Source organism: Trachurus trachurus (genome assembly GCF_905171665.1).
Source record: "Trachurus trachurus genome assembly, chromosome: 5".
Lineage (NCBI taxonomy): Eukaryota > Metazoa > Chordata > Actinopteri > Carangiformes > Carangidae > Trachurus > Trachurus trachurus.
In genome coordinates, this window is record NC_139896.1 from 15,096,087 (window position 1) to 15,114,389 (window position 18,303).

An 18,303-nucleotide genomic window follows, 5' to 3' on the forward strand; every position below is an offset into this window, starting at 1 on the left:
TCTGTTGTAGTAAAAATGCAAACAACTCTGAGAGTGAGGTGGTGCTGTATGAGCTGGAGGTGGTTGCGATGGCCGATGTCATTCTGCAGGGGTGAGGCTTCACTGCCCAGTCGACCACAGCATCATTACATCACTGTTACATAACCAATCGTATCACAGTGATTCCTTCAGAGATAACCGCTAAACTCTGTGTTTGTTGCAGTGTTTCTCGGCCAGACAAAATCATCTTTCCCCCTCCCAACTGGACTGCCCATCAAACTCTGAGGGAAGAGCAGGATGTTGGCCCTGAGCTTCAGCATGTCTATGAGGTAAATTACTTCCCACCAAGGTTAGCATGCTAATCAGTGACTCAGTGGAGCCTCCAATCTGCTCTGAAGACGTAGCTCCGCGCAGAGGGAGTATTATAACCTATTATAATTTGCTTTAAACTTAACTAAACTTTGACAGATTTCATTGTAGCCACACAACACAATTATGTTTGATCCCTCGTATTTATCTCCACAAAACAAAACCTCCATCAGACATCTCTTTCATGAAGAACCAGTTCAGACCTGGTATTACCATCTGTGCACTGCCAGTCTCATCAGTTTAATATGTCTTAGCATACCAAAGGTGTATTTCCCCCAAAACCCTATTGCGTTTAAGCTGAAACATCATCTAACTTCAAACTTTTTCTGTTTCAGCTGGTGAATAATGGTCCCAGCGTGGTCAGCCAGTCAACGTTAGAGGTGAGATGTCCTCTGAGGACACAAACCCATGAGCTGCTCTACCCTGTGGAGGTGGTCACTGAGGGGCCGCTCAGCTGCTCCTCCAAAACCACCATTAATGCACTGAAACTCAAGGTGAGGACACACACATAGGCCTACACAGGACTCGGTCGGCACAGTCAGACCACTACCCTTGCTCTTCTTGTCCGTAACATTTTGATTGTTTGTTAGTGACTCAGTCAATGTCTTTTTGTATGAAGCTCCAACCTCCAACAGCAGAGGGTCCCACTTCACTGAAATCCAACACTGAGCACAGCATCCAGAGGAGGGAGGCGTATCCCCTAGCTGATCAAGGAAACCTGGTACGTTTTGAAGAAGTCCTGCAATGCAGCACTTTTAGTGTTGCATTGCAAGAGAAGTTCACCAATTTTGTATTGCAGCCCTACGATTAAAAAAAAGGATTAAGATCGTTTCCACAAATATGTCTCCTTTGTCAAAACCTAATGTTATAGATTACCCAGAAATGCAGCCAAAGATTCAGGTGTTACAGAAGTAGCAGCAGATGTGACATCACTTGAAGCTACAGTTACAGTTTGTTACTAATATAGCCTACAGATTAACTCCCAGGCACCTGAAATGGAAACAAACCTTGATATGAAAGAGTTTTTAATCTAACAATCTTTGGAGCTATTTGGGAATTTTGTTTTTTTGACATGAATAACAAGAGCTAATTTAACATTAGCCATCGATCTATAAGAAACGTGAGCTTAGCATCATTCAGCCTACTCACATAGAATGTCTAGAGGTGAATAGAAACCCCAATCTCTATCATGTCTTCTCCCCCACTAGAGTGGCATACTAACCAGCTAGCAACTCAGGGGTGAAAAAAAAAGTTGGTGGCAGGGAAAACTTACTGTATGTCTGGGAATGGTTGTGTTTTGCATAGCAGAAACAATGTGCTGTCCAGCTAGGCATGAAGTTGATAGCCTAGTTGTGTCATCTGATGGCCTAAACCCAACAGATTTAGAGGTGCAAAGAGACAAAATAACCAACTGTGGCTGGGTTTGTCTTTTCTCTCTAAAAACCTCCTGAGCACATTTGTTCCTCTTCAGGATAGAATTGTTGACTCTATGTATTTCATAAATACCCCAGGAGCTGTTTGTTTTTCTCCTTCTCTCTTCCCTCCTTGACTCAGCATGTAGCAGTTGGGTCATGCTGACGTGGGCCTGTTGAGCTGCTCAGTCCAAGCACACCACAAAAGAGGCTCTTAAATGAAGTCAATGACTCTTGTGTTGAGTGTTCAATTCCACAGGGTTTCTTATGTGGCTGTGTGTGTGGCTCTGCTGAGTGGGCTGTGCATTTAAAGTCATCCAATCAGGTTGGAGGAAGAGGCAGATGTGACATTTGAAGTTGAAAAAGATTTAAATCCTAATGAGATTATTTCTTTCGCCAGAGGAAATGGGGATAGATATAATGAGTCCTGGACATCATCTCCTGCTACTTGCCGTGATTGTTTCTGAGATGAAATTAATTAGGTTTGTGATGCAGGCCTGTGTTGCTCTGGAGCAGCTTGCGTCACTGACTGTAATGCCACTGACTGTAATGCCACTGACAGCTCATCTCTCATGGTATTCCGATGGACCATCAGTAAGCTGGAGAATCCAACCACATGAAGATGTTTCCAAACATTCTTCACTTGATTGTTAATTTAACTTGTGAAATTGCCTTTAAATCAGTGCCAACCCAAACGGACAGTTCACTGTGTCTGACTTAAACTCTACTTTGTAAATACACTGCCTGTTACACAGGTTTATTTCTTTGAAACGGTTGAATGTGTTTAAGAAGCAATAGTCTGGTTTCAAACAGACCTTTAAATCAATGCAAACATCTGTTTAGTTCGGCATTGTGAGTGGAATGAATGAAGAGAGACAAAATGACAGAGACATTCTCTAATATCCACCAGGGCAGAAGAGCAATAAAATGACAGAAACTAAAAACACCATTAAGACACAGACAGCTGATCACTGTCACAGCAGCTCTTACAACCGTATCAAACAAGCTTTTTTTTGTAAAAGTGCAGTTTACTGTCTGGTCTGACAGTAATGAAGATGATTTTGTTCTAATGTTTCATCCTTCCAAGAAACATGCTTTCTAAGTACATGTTGCTTTGCATGCATTGTCACAGACAGTAGGAGGCTCCTGTTGCTTTGAGACTATTACGGCAGCCAAATGTCCTACGAGATGAAACTCTATCCTACTATTTATCTTTGTCTTTGTTCTTTTTCGAAATCAAAACTACACTGGATTCCCTGTATGTGCGATATGTTTAAAGATGAAGATGCATGTATCTCTTAAAGTGGAGAGGACTGCACAGAGCTTTCAAATTGACATTGTGCAGAGTCAGACAGTGAATGGTTTGCTATCCTTTACAGTAGCTCTCCGTTTTCTTTTTATTTCTAAGTTCAGAACTGACAGACTTGATTTAAAATCATGAGCCTCTATCAAACAATATGTCCAAACAAACCGTCTAGTTACAAAGGTTCTAAACCTATTTGCACTAGGTTTTGGGATTAATTAAATTAAATTAAACACATTGACATGAAACATGTTTTAAAAGAAATTAGAGATCAGACCTGCTTGTATTTCCTGTGAGATTTGTCAATGTTCATACGATTACTATGTTGACATTGAATTCATTAGTACCAGAAATATGAATGGGAACAATTCTTTCATGTGTGATTCCTGCAGGAGAAGTTGGAACTAGTCATTACAATGTTAAATGCTTCATTGACTGTTTGGCCCCGTTCCTCCTCAGACCTGCTCTACAGTGGAGTGCTGGCAGCTGCAGTGTGATGTGGGGCTACTGGAGAGAGGAGCCAGTGTTATCCTGACTGTACGCTCCAGAGTCTGGGCTGAAACCTTCATTGAGGTGAGACCACAGGTCACTCTGCTCTGCAGTGATCGTCCATATGTACACTGTTAGTACAGGAAACTCTAGCAATCTAGACAGCGCGAGAAAACCAACATGAGGTCGGATGATCTCTGTTCTTATACTGCCACCTGTTGGACACCAAGCAACAGTTACAGATGGTGTGTGCCAACTCCATACTACAGTACATAGACAGTAGGCTATAGCATGTATAGTATATAACCATTTTAGACTTTAGCTGGACCAATGTTTAGCTGTAGCTTTTGGGGATAAACCCCAAAGCTATCAACTCCTCATTAAACCTGTGTTTTTCTGTGTCCACAGAGAGCCTACAAGCAGTATGTCCTGGAGTGCTCTGTCCACTACAAAGTAGACAAGATGCCTTATTCTATTCCTCCCAAGTTCAAGCCAGTGGGGTCTAAAAAAGTAACTAAACTCTATTGCAATTTCACAACTTTGTAAACATCATGTTTACACATGAACATCAGTGGCAGATGGTACGACCCTGCAGAGGCTCATGTAATTGCTGTGGTTTCCTGTTGTTCAGGTGGTGACGGCTGTAGTGTGGAACAAGCCGGATAGTCTGTTCTCTGTTCCAGTGTGGATCATCATCCTGGCTGTTCTAGCTGGGCTGCTGTTACTCGCCCTGCTTATATATCTACTGTACAAGGTAATGAGCTGATGATCCCTGCTAACACCTCAACCACAGAAGGCACACTTTTTGACTGGCTGCCATTTATTAAAGTTGTTCACAGTTAACCAGTAGCTGTTTGCTAAGTGGGATGCAGATTGAATGTCTAGCTTATGAAATAGAACAAATGTGTGAGTATCAATAATGTACAATGGTTTAGTTCACTGCCAGTTGAGGGAGGATCTGGACAAATGGCCCTCTAGTCAACACAGAGGGAAAAACAAACAAACATTTTAGCCAGACAGAAACAATTAGTTTTGTTAACATGTGCTTGTCTATTTTGGTTACATATATTTAGCAAGAGATGTATGTGCACAGAGTAAGCATAACTCTTAGTTGTTTTGATTTTCCTTTCTGGTTCAGTGCAGAGGTGGACACACTCCACATCTCCACAACTTGAGTCAAAGAATATATAAACTGGCAAAGTTTTTCAGTCAGATTTTTACCTGAGTTAAAGTACTGGAGTAGTTGAATTAAAAAAATACTTTAGTATTCAAAAGTACATTTTGTTATGCCAACACATTGTTGTGTGAATAAAGTGACTGTAGAACCTGGAGAATAAAATGCTTGGAGAAGATAAAATACAGACAATTAAAAGGACATAATAAACAACTGCAAAGGGCAGACTTTTATATTTCTTTTTTTAAGAAGTGGTGAGTTAACATTTGAACTGAAAGGAATAACATTTAAACATTAATTTAAGATAAGACAGCTGTGCTTTGGTGATGAATCTTCTGCCTTTTCAACTCAACAGCAAACTGCAAAGAAGCCTCCATCAAGGGATTTCCACAGATCCCCCTCTATACTTTGCCAGATTGATTTGTAACTAATCTTACTCTCTGCCTGTTTCCCTTCAGATGGGCTTCTTTAAAAGGTCAGACCCGTATGGAACGACCATGGAGAAGGCCCAGCTCAAACCCCAGGCGTCCTCTGAGGCTTAGATCCAAGACGGAGCCTCCCCCTGCAGCTTTTCCAAGGAACTGGAATTACCGTCACATTCCCAAACACAGAAGGAGACTTGCTATCGATAGGCAGGCACCCTATTAATGACGGGACAGTTATGGGTGCTGTATCACTGGAATACAAACTATCTGGTGCTGCACTAAAATGCCAAAGCGGGAAAGATGACTACAAGGGTCAAGCAGTTTTGTATATGTATATAAGCACTGGTCTTTTGGACGTCCAGTCAAAGCAAGATTTATGAAGCCTCTGCAGAAAAGGAAACAACATGAACTTTCTTCTTAGAAGCTCTGTCCCTGTGGAAAAAAACATTTCTTTGGAACATATTCCTTGGACAGCACACAACACAGGAAAACAAATGCACCCCCAACAAAGGCACTAACTCTACAGTATTCCTTTCCTTCCCTAAAAAAGTGTATTGTAAGCCATGTTTGCAATCCCATTGTTTAATATCTTTTGAAATCCCTGCTTTTGTATGATGTATACACCACTTGTTATTTATGGCACAGTGATTCTCTTTCATTGATTGGTGAATGTTGTACTGTACTGTCTGCAGGACAATCCTGGTGAAACTGCGATGTTTAACTTGAATCATTCCTCTCCCATATTGGGAGGTATTTTGTGTGTGTTGCAATGTATGTATTGTATTCATTGTGTTATGACCTGTCGGTGATATGACCCAGAATAAAGCCTAATTTTGTATTCCCATCCAAAATGCTGATTGATGTGCCAGCTGAGAGTAAACGGAGATAAAAGAGAACCCTTCAAAAATGTTGGCAGTGGACCAGGCACTTTATAAAGGTTCTGTAAGTCATATTAGACCACCTGAACCAAGACAAATGCTCTGTTGGCCATGAATGGGGGGTCGTTTTCTGTACAAAACACAAGAGAAAATACAAACAACAGGCATCACAGCTATGGGACTACAGCATTGACATTACATTTTGGCATTGGAAATTAAATGTGGCATCAAAAACCTAATCTGAAAAATAAAAAACTGGGATAAAGTGCCAATATTCATCAGTGCCAGTACAACTTGTTGTAATATGACATGTTTATCATGTTGTTTATTTTTTTCAACCCAGGTTTTTGTTTTCAATGCCAACTTTTATACTGTATGTTATTTCAAAATGTTCTACATGGAGTTACTATGTTTACATCATACATTTAATTTTCTTATCTTATGATTTGATCTGCTTTACTTAGTACATTACTTCCCCCTGTGGGTGGTACATATTACTACCACTTTACAGTGCCTGTTCTCTGTTGCCTTCAAGTGCAATCAAAGATTTCAGTTTTTGCATCACACTTGGTCAACTTCATATCTGGTTATAAGTTCATAAGATTGTCCAACACCTTTTGTGATGCCATTAGTCAGTTTGGATTTGACAGCAAATGAATGTGAAAACAGCCTTCAAGTGTCTAACTCTGACCACACATCGTTCTACATAATCAATATATTTATCACTGTCAATCTTCAAATTTGCATGGTTCAGATTGAAAACGTTTCCCTGTGCATGACACATTGCTCTCGTCCTCTGCAGACTTGTCATATCGGCCACTTGTCTAGAGCAAGATTCTGTTATATCCTACTGTCTGAGCAATTCATGCACAAATGAATGAAGTGACACAAAATGGCAGTTAAACTGTGTGTGCTTTCTCCACTAGTACTCCATGAGTTAGGCTTCTACAGAAGGTTGCAAAACAAACTCTGACCTTTTATCATGGAAGAGTACTGAATGTTTTTTTTCCCACAGTTGATATTGATGTGCTTGCTCTAATGGATATTTGTGCTGAGTGTGTGCATGTATGGTTCTGCTGAGTTCCGCTGGATGGATGCTCCCTCCCAACCTGGTGTTTTTTTGTGTCTCCTCTGCTCTCCCATGCCCTCCCTCTCTCTTTCACTGTAGTTCTGTATGTGTGTGGGTGGGTGTGTGCATTCCCCGGCTATAAAAGCCCCTGTCACGAGGGCGCTAGCCTGCAGAAGAGCTCAAGTGTCAATATAAGAAGGAGACAAAAAGGAAAAGGAAGACTGTGTTTGCTTTCCCCTGGCTGTGAGTAACACATTCTGTTTTCATATGAGTTGACATATGTGTTCCAAATGAGCAGAGGTGAGTTCATTTTTAGCAAGTAGAGCATGACATTAATGTGCATGTGCTGCATCTTTAAAAGTCTGCAGGGGCAGATGACTCAGCTGTTTGTGTTTGGAGCTTTAGCCAGCAGTGAAACGCAGAATGAAAACACAGCCAGTGCATGCAGATAGTGTCTGTTCTCTGTGCATCAGATAAAATGGACCTTGGTCAACTTTTTAAAAAAAAGTTATTGTTATTACTGCTTGTATTGTGACTGTATTGTGACCACTCTGATTCAGGAATCAGAGTGGATGAGAGACCCACAAATTCAATTTATAAACATTTTCAGTTTGTGGCTATGTAACTTTGTGCATTATATAGAAGAAATAGTGGCAATGAAAAAACAAGTTGATCTTAAACTAGTCCTTGGATTTTTGCCCTATTTGTGCCCTGCCTCTGGTTGTTTTCATGCCAGCTGACCTGATAACTTTGATTGATTGAAATGATTATTTCGAATATGCAAGTACATATACAAACAAAAAATGCATAAAATAAAACAAAGGAAGTAGGCTACTACAAAAACATAGCAGACAAAATATTCAAACAATATGCAAACAAATATACAAAACAAATAAATGAAGTTGCCTGCTCGAACAAGAGTAAGAAGAAGTAGGCTATTCTATAACCTTCTCCAGAAATGAAGACATAATAGATTACTCTACTGAACAATATCTATTAATCAAGTGTAAACAAACATATAAATGTACATATCTATTTCATAAGAACTAAATCTTTATATTTCTTTTTAAACAGTTTCAAACTTGGACATTGCTTTTAAAAACATTTTTTTTTACCCCTTATAGCTTACCCCACTCACAGATATGCAAAACATCTGTCAGGTTATGTAAAGTTAAGATTACTCCTACTGTAAAGTTGTAAGCCCCATCTCAATTACTGAACAGTTTCTGTGTATTTTCTGCTAAAACATTATTTCTGGCTTTGAACATTATTTGTTGCATACTCTACAATGTCAGTGCATCATTTTGAAGAATAATTAGTAGGCATAATGTGGTATGTAATTGTTACAGGAATTTAGTTTAATGAACTTAAACTGTGCATTTGTTCTACATCTTCCAAATAAAATTATTTTTGTTCTATTCAATTTGAAAGATAACCAGTTGCTGTCAAACCATGATTTTCATTTCAGTTGTAGTCAGTCCCTGATTGAATGACAATTAACCAATGGGATGTATTGATGGGCTGTGCTGATTGGTCTGTCAGCCACATAACCAGCCAACTGGTCACATAGCATGGTTGACCAGTCCTGTTGGGGGAAAACAAAATCACCTGTGTGTACTATTTGGTGATTTGTTTTACTCCTAAGATCACTTTTGCAAATTGTAAACACTGGCAAAGGGTTAATAATGTCACTGATTAACAACCCACTCCTGCATTGTTATCAAAGTCATTCGACAATAAGAGGAGCACTATGGGCTATAATTCAACTGGGTCTTGTGATTCTTGGAAATAGGCACATACTGCACATTGTATTGATGAATTTGTCTGTACAGATCAATATTGAAATCCCCACTGGCTGGTGACTGGCTGATCCTCTATGGTACCTCCTATTCAGCATGCACAGAGGGAGGCTTTTGCCTCATCTGCAGTGCTGTGAGTCAGCAGAAAGGGTATTATAATGTTTGGGTCTGGAATCTGCACAGATGCCCTGGCTCGGTTTTGGCCTAGGGTCCTCCCTCGTGTGACCCTGTTTTTATTCTTAGTCTCTGTAACTCTGCTGGACCCAACACTGTGTCCTTTATTAGACTATAATAGTTCCAACCCCCTTGAAAAGGTTTCTAATGCTGTGGCCTGCTTGGGCAGCTTCAATCCACATTGCCTGATAGAAACTGCAGTGGAGAGATGTATTGATCCGAATTGCTTTTCACAGGTCCTGGCTTCTCTGTATCAGCTGTAGACATGACCAGAAACCTGCTGAAGAATCCCAGTGGGGATGGTAAGATGTTGCAACTCAATGTTTTACTCAAGTAAATGATGTGCAGAAAGTTACTGGCTGAACTTACCATAAATGTCAAATATTGTATTATGTCCATGTCTTTTATGATCATAAAGCAGGCCTTGGTTCTATATTAATAATGTGAAAGTATTACAGCCTCAGTCCACAGAGAAAGGCTTCACTATACTTCCACTTTTCTTGCAATTACTTCTCTAGAAAAGGCAATGAATGGACTTCACACACCAACATACACTCAAGTAAAATGGGACTGAATTAGTTCTGGTCTTGGCCTTGAGTCCTTTTGTTGCCCTTAAGTCTTTCTAAACCTGCCAGAAAATACACAACATGACTATTGTCAGCTTGAGACTGTGCATTTCCCCCACAGAGGAACTGGAATTCTGGGAGCTGACAGTGAATGGGGGGAGCCAGTGGAAAGTCGAGGACATGCCAGGAGACTGTGGCCATGACTTCTGTGTTGATGGAGTGAGCAAGTACTTTGCAACCTCATTTGAGTGAGTATTTATCATTGTATGAGTACTGGTGTGACTAAATTATCAGCATGTGTTTGATTGGGTTGTAATTATAGAATATTGAGTATGAGTGGTCTCATCGGTCCCATGCCCAGACATCTCAGTTTGTGAAAATATGCACTGTCCTAGGCTGTGCCTGAAGAGACAGGTGATCGACTTGTTGGCCGAGGGTTACACCTCCGAACAGCTGGACGCTCAGCCTCCTGTCAAAGTGGAAGACTGGTAAGACAGGAAAGACTGACATGCATATAGACACCTTTTGTGTTAGGGTTGGGGTTACTGGTTAAAGCTACATTTGGTAAGTCTAAGAAATTCTGTGACTTAGTCTGAAAATTAAATATGATACAACGTCCAGGCCCCTCCCCCAACCTCTGCCCACCACCACTAATGCCACCACCACCACGGACGAGGCAGCCAGAGCGTACGCACACAAGCCAAAGGTACTACAGAACAGGCGTACCATATTCGTAGCAGCCGGAGACTCTAAAACCATCTCACATTTCTTTCAGCATTGAGCACATGGGCGAAGTTAGCTAACTGTAACAACAACGGTCTTCTTCCTACTCGCTTCAATTCGATGTGCTTTTTCACTCTTTTTCGCTGCGCAGTCGTTGTCAACGGTGGCATCAGCAGTTTTATATTCCTCGGCTGCTCCGCCATTACGTTTGACAGGCTGATAGCAATACTCTGCAGGGGATACCTGTCTACAGCGGTTGTACGAGCTGTGATTGGTCATTGAGAGGCAGCTGCTCGTGGCCCCTCTACCTAACTGGTGGAACAGCTCCGGGAAATGTGATTACAGGCTGTAGGTGGAGCCAGAGGAGTTGGATATTTTTTCCTAAATTACCCATTTCATGTACTATCAATATATATTGACAGTTCCAGCAAATATGACTAAAAAACAGTTGCCAACTGTAGCTTTAATGTGTGGCTCATCCTGCAGGTACTGTGGGAGGACAGACTGTGGCTGCACCTACGAAATGACCGTGTGTCTGCTGAATGAGGACCACGAGGTCATACAGGAGTACAGACCTGACACGGTGACTCTTGACCCTGAGTCTTCAGACGACTGCTCATGGAAACAGGTACACAGAGCTGAGATGTGAATTCACCATTATAGAGTCCGAACCCAACTGTTCACATAACAGTGTTTTTTTGTCTCTGTATGAACTCCAGGTCAGCCATACATTTTCCGACTATGGCGAGGGGATGCGTTTCATCTCGTTTGAACATGGAGGACAAGACACTAAGTTCTGGGACGGTTGGTTTGGAGTGAGAGTCACCGGCAGCTGTGTCACTGTTGACATCTGATTGAGAGGAAAAAGAGTGAGACGGGAACATGAAATGCTGAAAGGAGAAGGAGGAAGGAGGTGGGGTGGGCAGCAAACATATGAGGGCACCAGAGTGACAAAGTAAAGGGTTCAAGGTTTCAACAGGACCAGCTTTGCCTTATGCACCTGCTGTAGCTGTACTATACACCTCTGTGTAGTGGGCTCTGGCAACATTCAGACTTCTTTACTTTCTTCACACCCTAGATATAATTCCAAATAAATAACCCATAATGACCCCTTAATGAAAGTGAAAAACAGTTTTATGATATTTTTGCAAATGTGTCATTGTGTTCTCCCAAAAGGAGTGAGACCCCCACGCTCAAGTCGAAATCTGCTTAAAAATGCATTCTCTTTCCTTTATTGTCCTCAAGATGTATCTAAGACTTGACCGGAGTCCAACAGTGGAGACATGTATTGGTCCAAACAAGAAAATCAAGCCATGACATCTCTGTAGACTTCCATGGTTTAACTGTGGCTGAGCTTCGAGTGTTCCCAGGAGGTCTGTGGCCTTAGTAACTGTGACATGGAAGAGATGATTGAATGTGGTGGTGATGGTCACAGTGCACATGACCACAGATTGCAGTGATGATTCATTTTTCAGCTTGACAATGACCAAAAGTAGACAAGGAAGTAGTGCTGGAGTGGTTTTGGGGATGAGTCTCACATTGTGGCTAAACTACCAGCTGTGCAAGAGTCAAGCTGTAACCGCCAAATATTTTCTTCAAAGTACTGAATTAAGTGTTGGACTTCTTTTAAATAATCAGAGATTTCACTTTTTGAATTCCATCAATTAGCAAAAACATGTTTACTCACTGTCATTGTGGGTTATTGGGTATTGAAGGGAAAATGTGAAGGGGTCTGGATACTCTCTGAGGCCACTGTACAATAAATCACACATATTGCTGTTCATGCTGTGGAAGAACTACTAACCTGTGAATCACCACAAAACACTATCATGGAAGCAGGCAGCTTGGCTTTACTAACTTTAAAATTACTGCTTAAAACAATCATGATCTATTAACTACTACCTCTGCACAGTGACTGATGGTTGGGCTTAAATGCATGACTGGTTTGGTGGGTGGGGGGAAAATAATGAAATAAAGTGTCATCTATGAAACAAAAAATCTCAGTAGTTTGTCATCCATACTTATTTACAAAAAACAAAGATGACAAAGTTAGCAAGGAGTTCTCACAATGTCTCTAATTTATGGTACAGTGGTACTTAAACTCGCCAAGCACTTTATTAAGAAAACCTGTCCACCTAATTATACAATCAGTCAATCACATGGCAGCGGTGAGGTGCATAAAACCATGTCGATACAGGTCAGGCGCTTCAGTTGTTGTTCATATTAAACATCAGAATAAGTAACCATGTGATTGCACAGTATTTATTGTTCCTTATATATTTTCCGCTGCTGAGAACATTGGTCAGTGAAACTTCTCCCATGTTGATACATCTATACTATGGTAATAAAGAGGTAAAATAATTAACCCATAAAAACAACTAAACTACTTAACCCTACAAGACTTTTCATCTGATTGCATTCACTTGTTCACATTGATGTAAATGTGCATCACACTTAAGCTCCACTACAAGCCTATGTTGATATAACTACAGTCACATGTTTATGCTGATTATGGTTGCAACTCATGCATACCCGTGTTGCTATTGTTTCAAAATAAAAGCCCAATTTTATTTAAGATAACTTCATCCAAGGCTACAAATAATCATGCCCCAAACCAGGACAAGAACCTTTTAGCCTGATAAATTAATCCATAATTGATGATTTGGGTTCAGAGCTACCATGGAGTACAAATAGTCAGAAATACTATAATTTCATCTGTTTCACAGACACCATCAAACAAAAACACACGTTTTAAAAATACTCAGTTTTATTTTCATTGAATCAAATTGTGCAACTCAAATGAAGGTGGCTGACATGTGTTAAACAATATAAATATTTTCGTGGGCGTCAGCCATAAATAAAAAAAAATCAGGTCGCAAACTTGTGACTGTGACAATAAAACTCAATAAAAATTCATATACAGGCCAGTTGGCATTGCATGTCACTGACAAGATAGTGTTCAAAGCAAGCACCATTAACACTGATATTTTAAGGGCACTGTTAAGATTAAAGCTACATTAGGCAATATTTAATCACTGAATTACCCTTTGTTCAGCCACTCCTGCTCATAATCAGTGGCATATTACAGTTATTCAACAGTAGCCGTACCACTATTTTGTACGTTTAGTGTAATTTGTTTTGACCATGGCCAATGTTAAGAAAGCCAAGAAACGTCCAATACAAATGTGATTGAGTTGCAGCACTGTTAGTGTTATAATCACAAACTGCAGCTCACTTAAAACTTTTCAACCACTCTTCACCAATTAGGGTGGTATTATCTTCAGAGTGAATGTTTTGTAGGCCAACACACATTGAATTTTTCACCCAGCATTGTTTGATGTATTCCTGACGTGAGCCACCGACACAGCGGCAGGCAGCACTGAGCTTCTCTGATTAAGCCTCATTGCACACTGAAAGTCTATCTGTGCAATGCCACAAACAAGATGATAAAAGAGACATCTCAGGCAATGAGTGATGAGTGATTGAGTGAAACGCTCATGTTGTGCATGCTCGTGGGGTGTGAGTGAAACCAACCAATATGATAAAATGTAAGCCGATTATTATACCCAGGTAGATGGAGTCACTACTCCCTTCCTAAATACAGTATTAAGTAGATCCACAGGGGGAAGCTGACTAGCAAATGTGAGGTTTTAAAGAACCATTTCATTCAGTTATCAACACATGTAAATGTGAATGTGGACAGAAATGTAAAAAACAACAACAATTTAACCACTACTCAAATGTTACAAAGGGTCATTATCAAGGAGAGGAAATGTCCGTGACCTGATGTGTCTGTAGGAAATGTGCAACCTGGCTTCCTGTTCTCAGTGTTTTCAGTTGGGAACTTCAGTCAGTAAAACATCAGGGACAAAGATTGTCTATTTCTATTCTTCAAAGTTTTTTCTCGAGAGGTAAGACAGCACAACAACTCTAACCACATCAGTGTAAATACAAGTGTGTCTGTAACAGTGTATGTACATGGCGTATTTGGAGTGTGACAGGTCCAGATCCAGACGAAATAGAAAGGCAGAGGAAGTGGGGCTGTTATTCTCCCTGTGACTGCATCTGTTTACAAAAGGCCTCAAACTGCTGCTGCTCCAACTCTGTCATCACCTTATTCAAAGCGTAAATCTGTAAATAAAGATGTTGGAAATATCACAGTTAAGTATACAAGACTGCAGAGCAATATGAAATATAATAGATAGCAGACTACTTAAACAATTCCCCTGGGAGATTTGTGCATAGGTTTAAAAATACTAAAAAATAATAGCGATTAACTTTTTTTTTTGTCACCTCTGCTCTCTGTCTCTGTTTGAGCTCCTGCTGAGCAGATTTCTGCTTGGCTCTGTCTCCTCTGGTCGGGGTGGAGTTCAGCTTTGGCTTGTCTTTACGGCAGGCAGGCTCCATGGTGGTCGACCTGTTAGATTTGACAGCAGATAGTTGACACTATTAATGGCACATTTTAAGAGCAATGTTTCCTTATGTAGTCTGTACCGCTACACTCATAACACTGGTAGGCGGGGGCATCTCTGTTGCACCATGATGCTTCATTTATATAGTATATAAATATATAATGGCATATTCATGTCACTCTATTTTACCTCAATTTCACTTTACAGGTTTAAGGGTTAAGCGATCTACTAAATAAAAAAATAAAAATAAATACAAAGTGATACTGATGTGCAGGGCAGAAATTTTAAGGAGCTACGTTAACAGTTCATTACAAGTTTTCAAGTCTGCCTGAGACTGATGGTACTAAGTTAACCCATGTGTTCCGTACCAATAATACATATAAAACAGTATTTCTGGGATAATACAGCGGCTACGGAAGACCCTGTCCCAGTTAACTGCAAAACATCACGGATTAAGGATTAAACCTTAGTCGAGAGTCTTAACGTTTCACATTAGCTAGCTAATGTTAGCTAGCCGTCGTTTACTTTATGTTTAACTCCAACAACATTAAAGTCCAGATGAAGTCAAACTTACCCGGGAAATATACAGGACGGTGCAGAGGAATATAACTCAGTTACCGTGAATCTGATCGGTAGAAAGACTACCTTGGCAGCAGCAGCTGGCTACTAACCGAACAGCTGCTCCTACTGTGTCACCAGTAAATAATTCCGAGTTGCATCGTGAAGCGCTAATACAACATGTTCCGCGTTTCCGGTTCCGGATTTCTTCTTTTGCCTAAAAAAGGCAAGTTAATTTGCAACTTAACTGCACATTACCGCCACCGAGTGGTGTTTACCTGTGTTGGTAATGTGTTGTCATCAAAATGAAATGAAAACAGACAGAGGAATGAGAAATCTAATGCACGTTTTACCAATAAGCTGTCCCTGGATAAACACTGAAACATTATAGGCTAATGCCCCACACACTTCTTTCTTTTTCTTTTTTTCTTTCTTTCTTTCTTTCTTTCTTTCTTTCTTTCTTTTTTTTTTTTTTACAACTAGGCATACAAGGAAAGAGTATGAAAGATTTCCACCTTTTGAAACAACATTGAAAACTGTTTACAGTAAACTCTGTGGAGGTAGCCTATCATTTGTGGAAAGATGTAGCCTAGGCTATGAAATGAAAATTGTCATGTGAGCAGTCCTAATTGTAGTTACAAAAGTGAAATGGGTGAAAATATTTCCAGTCAACTGCAGGGATCATCACACACAAGATACTTACAAAATTGTTAAGAGAACCTCAGCATCACCTCAGTGATCTCTGCTTTAGAGTCCAGCTCAAACCAGGTCTCACCACAAGATGCCGCCCTTGTATAGCCTAACAGTTTTGTTATACAGTAGTAGGCTATACGATCAGGTGAATGAGTTTACATTTACACAGAGATCCTGAGCTGCGACATAATTAAACATTAATCTAATGTGTTTATCTGATGGTGGGGGTGCATTCAGAGCAATGAGGAGTCTGACAGGAGAGCCTCTGATGAACTAATCCTGTTGGAGTCTTTAATGTCACTAACCCTGACCTCTGACACCTGCCTATGGGGCAAATGGATTCAATTATTTTTTCTTTTTGACAGTCAAACTGTTTTTTAAGTGTTTTCCTTGCATTTTCAGTTTTGATTTAGTACAGTCAACTGATAAGCTTTACTCAGACCATACACACATACTTGCACAGACTCCCCTCAGGGCACCTCTTCAGTGCATAAATCAGCTGGGTGAGGAGTGATCATGACACTAGCTGAAGGGTGGTCCAGAACACATTAATCACCTCAGAAACAAAAACAGTCATTATGAAGGGACAGAATATCTAAACACTCTCACATATGAAGTGAAAATCGTCCTCTCAGACCAAACTACCTGACAGCACTGGAAGTCTCTGGTGTTGTTGTGAACTTGAGAGCTGAATGTATGCATGTGTGCCCTCTGGCAGCGCTACGCCACAGAGATTTATCGTGCGGCATACCAACGGTTTACCTGGATTTATCCTCCAACTACAGGAGAGCGCTCTCCCTAAGAATAATATCCTGCCAAGAACAACTTCTGCTGAACACTGCAGACAACAGCCAGACCTGCTGCTCCATATGCACGGCAGCATAAAGGAAAAACACACTTATATAAAACCTGGCCATCAACAACAAGGGTTAAATGTGGTCCATCAACCCACATAACACTGCTTTTGGCTGAATCTATAAGCTGCATTTCCAGGTATTTTAGTGATAATCTGAACCTTTTTTGTCCGCTTTGCCGATTTCTGTCAGCACTCTATATAACCCACAAGTTATTCTGACTCAATATAGCTCATGAAGACTTTTAAATTAGTTTTCATAAACCCCCAGAGTTGGGGAAGGTGAAATAAACAGTAGACAAACTGGGGCAGTTAGGTAGTCATCAGCTGTCAGAAAAGCGCACCATCCGCAGAAACATCCAAGGTGAAAGACGTCAGTGCTGACCACGCTGCCTGATTGACAGGTGATTTCTGGGAAGAGCAAAACACAAACACCCACAGTGATGTCTAAACCAAACACAGCAAGAAGGTGGTGCAGGTACAATGAGCGACTGCATGACAGCGTAACAAGCCAGTTTCCAGAGATGTTGTTAATATTGTGCAGATGATGTTAAAGAGGAATTACACAGGATTTGACTATGCTAAATTTTTACCTTAATTAAGCAGTTTTGGATTATTGTGATTGTGAGTTCAATAAATGTCACGGGGGAGAATGGAGGCTCTCTGCCTTCCAGCGTCTCTTTGCTGAAAAACAACGTTGCAAGATCGGGCCCACCACCCCGGTGTCCCAGCTCTGTCCCACGAGTCGCGACAGAAACGTGCCCCTTAACCCGTACTCTCTTGTTTATGACAGATTAAACTACACAAATATACACGTCGTAACATCATATATGATATATAACTTTATCCACCGCTCTATTGATTGATTTTTCACTAGCAAGGACCATGCCACAACAGTGTGAGATTAAACGTTTAATGAATGGAATCGTTGAGGGGAGTGGATGAGGCGTGGATGGGTGAAGGTGAAAATTGAAGTCGGCTCTGCTGGTCTGGAAGGATGAAGTGGTGGCTGGAAGAGTGAGACTCGGGATGAGGGTTCTGTCTCAGAGGGATTCTGCTTGAGCTGGATGCGTGCCCCTGGATGATGCCAGAGGGAATGATGAGATCCGGGGTACCTGGATAAAAGGAAGAGGGGTGGGTGGGTTGAAACGTCTGAGGCAAACAGAAGAAGAGGGGGTTGACCAGGTATATGAAGTCTTGGCTTAGTGATTAGAGGTGTGGTTGAGGCGTGGTTCTACTCCCGAACCTGAGTTAACTAATTAACTTCATCTCGTCGGCTTTGTTGTAAACAAATCCACATGACCGAGAGGAGGGTTAGCAAAACAGCGGAAAAGCTGTCAGACTCCTATAGTTCCTCTTTAAGAAGAGGAGAGTTACCATAAGCTCTATATGTGGCCCTTTTATCTGTGATGCTCAGAAGACAGTCG

General features: G+C 40.8%; 3 protein-coding genes across 4 annotated transcripts in view; 2 read left to right on the top strand and 1 right to left on the bottom strand.

Annotated features, from left to right (window-relative positions):
* The window catches only part of LOC310985959 (integrin alpha-5-like), a 38,511-nt gene extending 32,567 nt beyond the window's left edge, over window positions 1-5,944 (top strand). Inside the window, exons 23-30 of the mRNA XM_083971642.1 lie at window positions 11-91; window positions 203-308; window positions 684-842; window positions 968-1,069; window positions 3,523-3,636; window positions 3,961-4,062; window positions 4,184-4,306; window positions 5,185-5,944. Coding sequence (XP_083827768.1) covers window positions 11-91; window positions 203-308; window positions 684-842; window positions 968-1,069; window positions 3,523-3,636; window positions 3,961-4,062; window positions 4,184-4,306; window positions 5,185-5,268 — 871 coding nt within the window. The 3' untranslated portion in view covers window positions 5,269-5,944. The remainder of the gene's footprint in view (window positions 1-10; window positions 92-202; window positions 309-683; window positions 843-967; window positions 1,070-3,522; window positions 3,637-3,960; window positions 4,063-4,183; window positions 4,307-5,184) is intronic.
* Window positions 5,945-7,251: 1,307 nt separating this feature from the next.
* Window positions 7,252-12,280, top strand: fbxo2 (F-box protein 2). 2 transcript variants are annotated; one of them, XM_083971057.1, is made up of 6 exons: window positions 7,252-7,341; window positions 9,308-9,373; window positions 9,759-9,885; window positions 10,033-10,125; window positions 10,847-10,988; window positions 11,080-12,280. In XM_083971057.1, the coding sequence occupies exons 2-6, from the start codon at window positions 9,337-9,339 to the stop codon at window positions 11,212-11,214; spliced, it is 534 nt and encodes a 177-aa protein (XP_083827183.1). In that variant the 5' UTR covers window positions 7,252-7,341; window positions 9,308-9,336; the 3' UTR covers window positions 11,215-12,280. The 2 variants fall into 2 exon arrangements, with proteins under 2 accessions (XP_083827183.1, XP_083827182.1); XM_083971056.1 differs by having other exon boundaries at window positions 7,284-7,398.
* Window positions 12,281-13,136: 856 nt separating this feature from the next.
* On the bottom strand, window positions 13,137-15,476 carry svbp (small vasohibin binding protein). Its single transcript, XM_083972759.1, has 3 exons — window positions 15,347-15,476; window positions 14,654-14,777; window positions 13,137-14,491 (listed from the first exon to the last, which is right to left on the bottom strand). Exons 2-3 carry the CDS (start codon window positions 14,765-14,767, stop codon window positions 14,405-14,407), a joined length of 201 nt encoding a protein of 66 aa, XP_083828885.1. The 5' UTR covers window positions 14,768-14,777; window positions 15,347-15,476; the 3' UTR covers window positions 13,137-14,404.
* Between the last annotated feature and the right edge of the window lie 2,827 nt (window positions 15,477-18,303).

Coding starts and splice junctions, on each gene's coding strand:
- fbxo2 (XM_083971056.1), top strand. Junction 9,374..9,758: donor GAAGAATCCCAGTGGGGATG/GTAAGATGTTGC, acceptor TTTCCCCCACAG/AGGAACTGGAATTCTGGGAG. Junction 9,886..10,032: donor TACTTTGCAACCTCATTTGA/GTGAGTATTTAT, acceptor GCACTGTCCTAG/GCTGTGCCTGAAGAGACAGG.
- svbp (XM_083972759.1), bottom strand. CDS start 14,767: ATGGAGCCTGCCTGCCGTAAAGACAAGCCAAAGCTGAACTCCACCCCG. Junction 14,492..14,653: donor AACAGAGACAGAGAGCAGAG/GTGACAAAAAAA, acceptor CTTTATTTACAG/ATTTACGCTTTGAATAAGGT.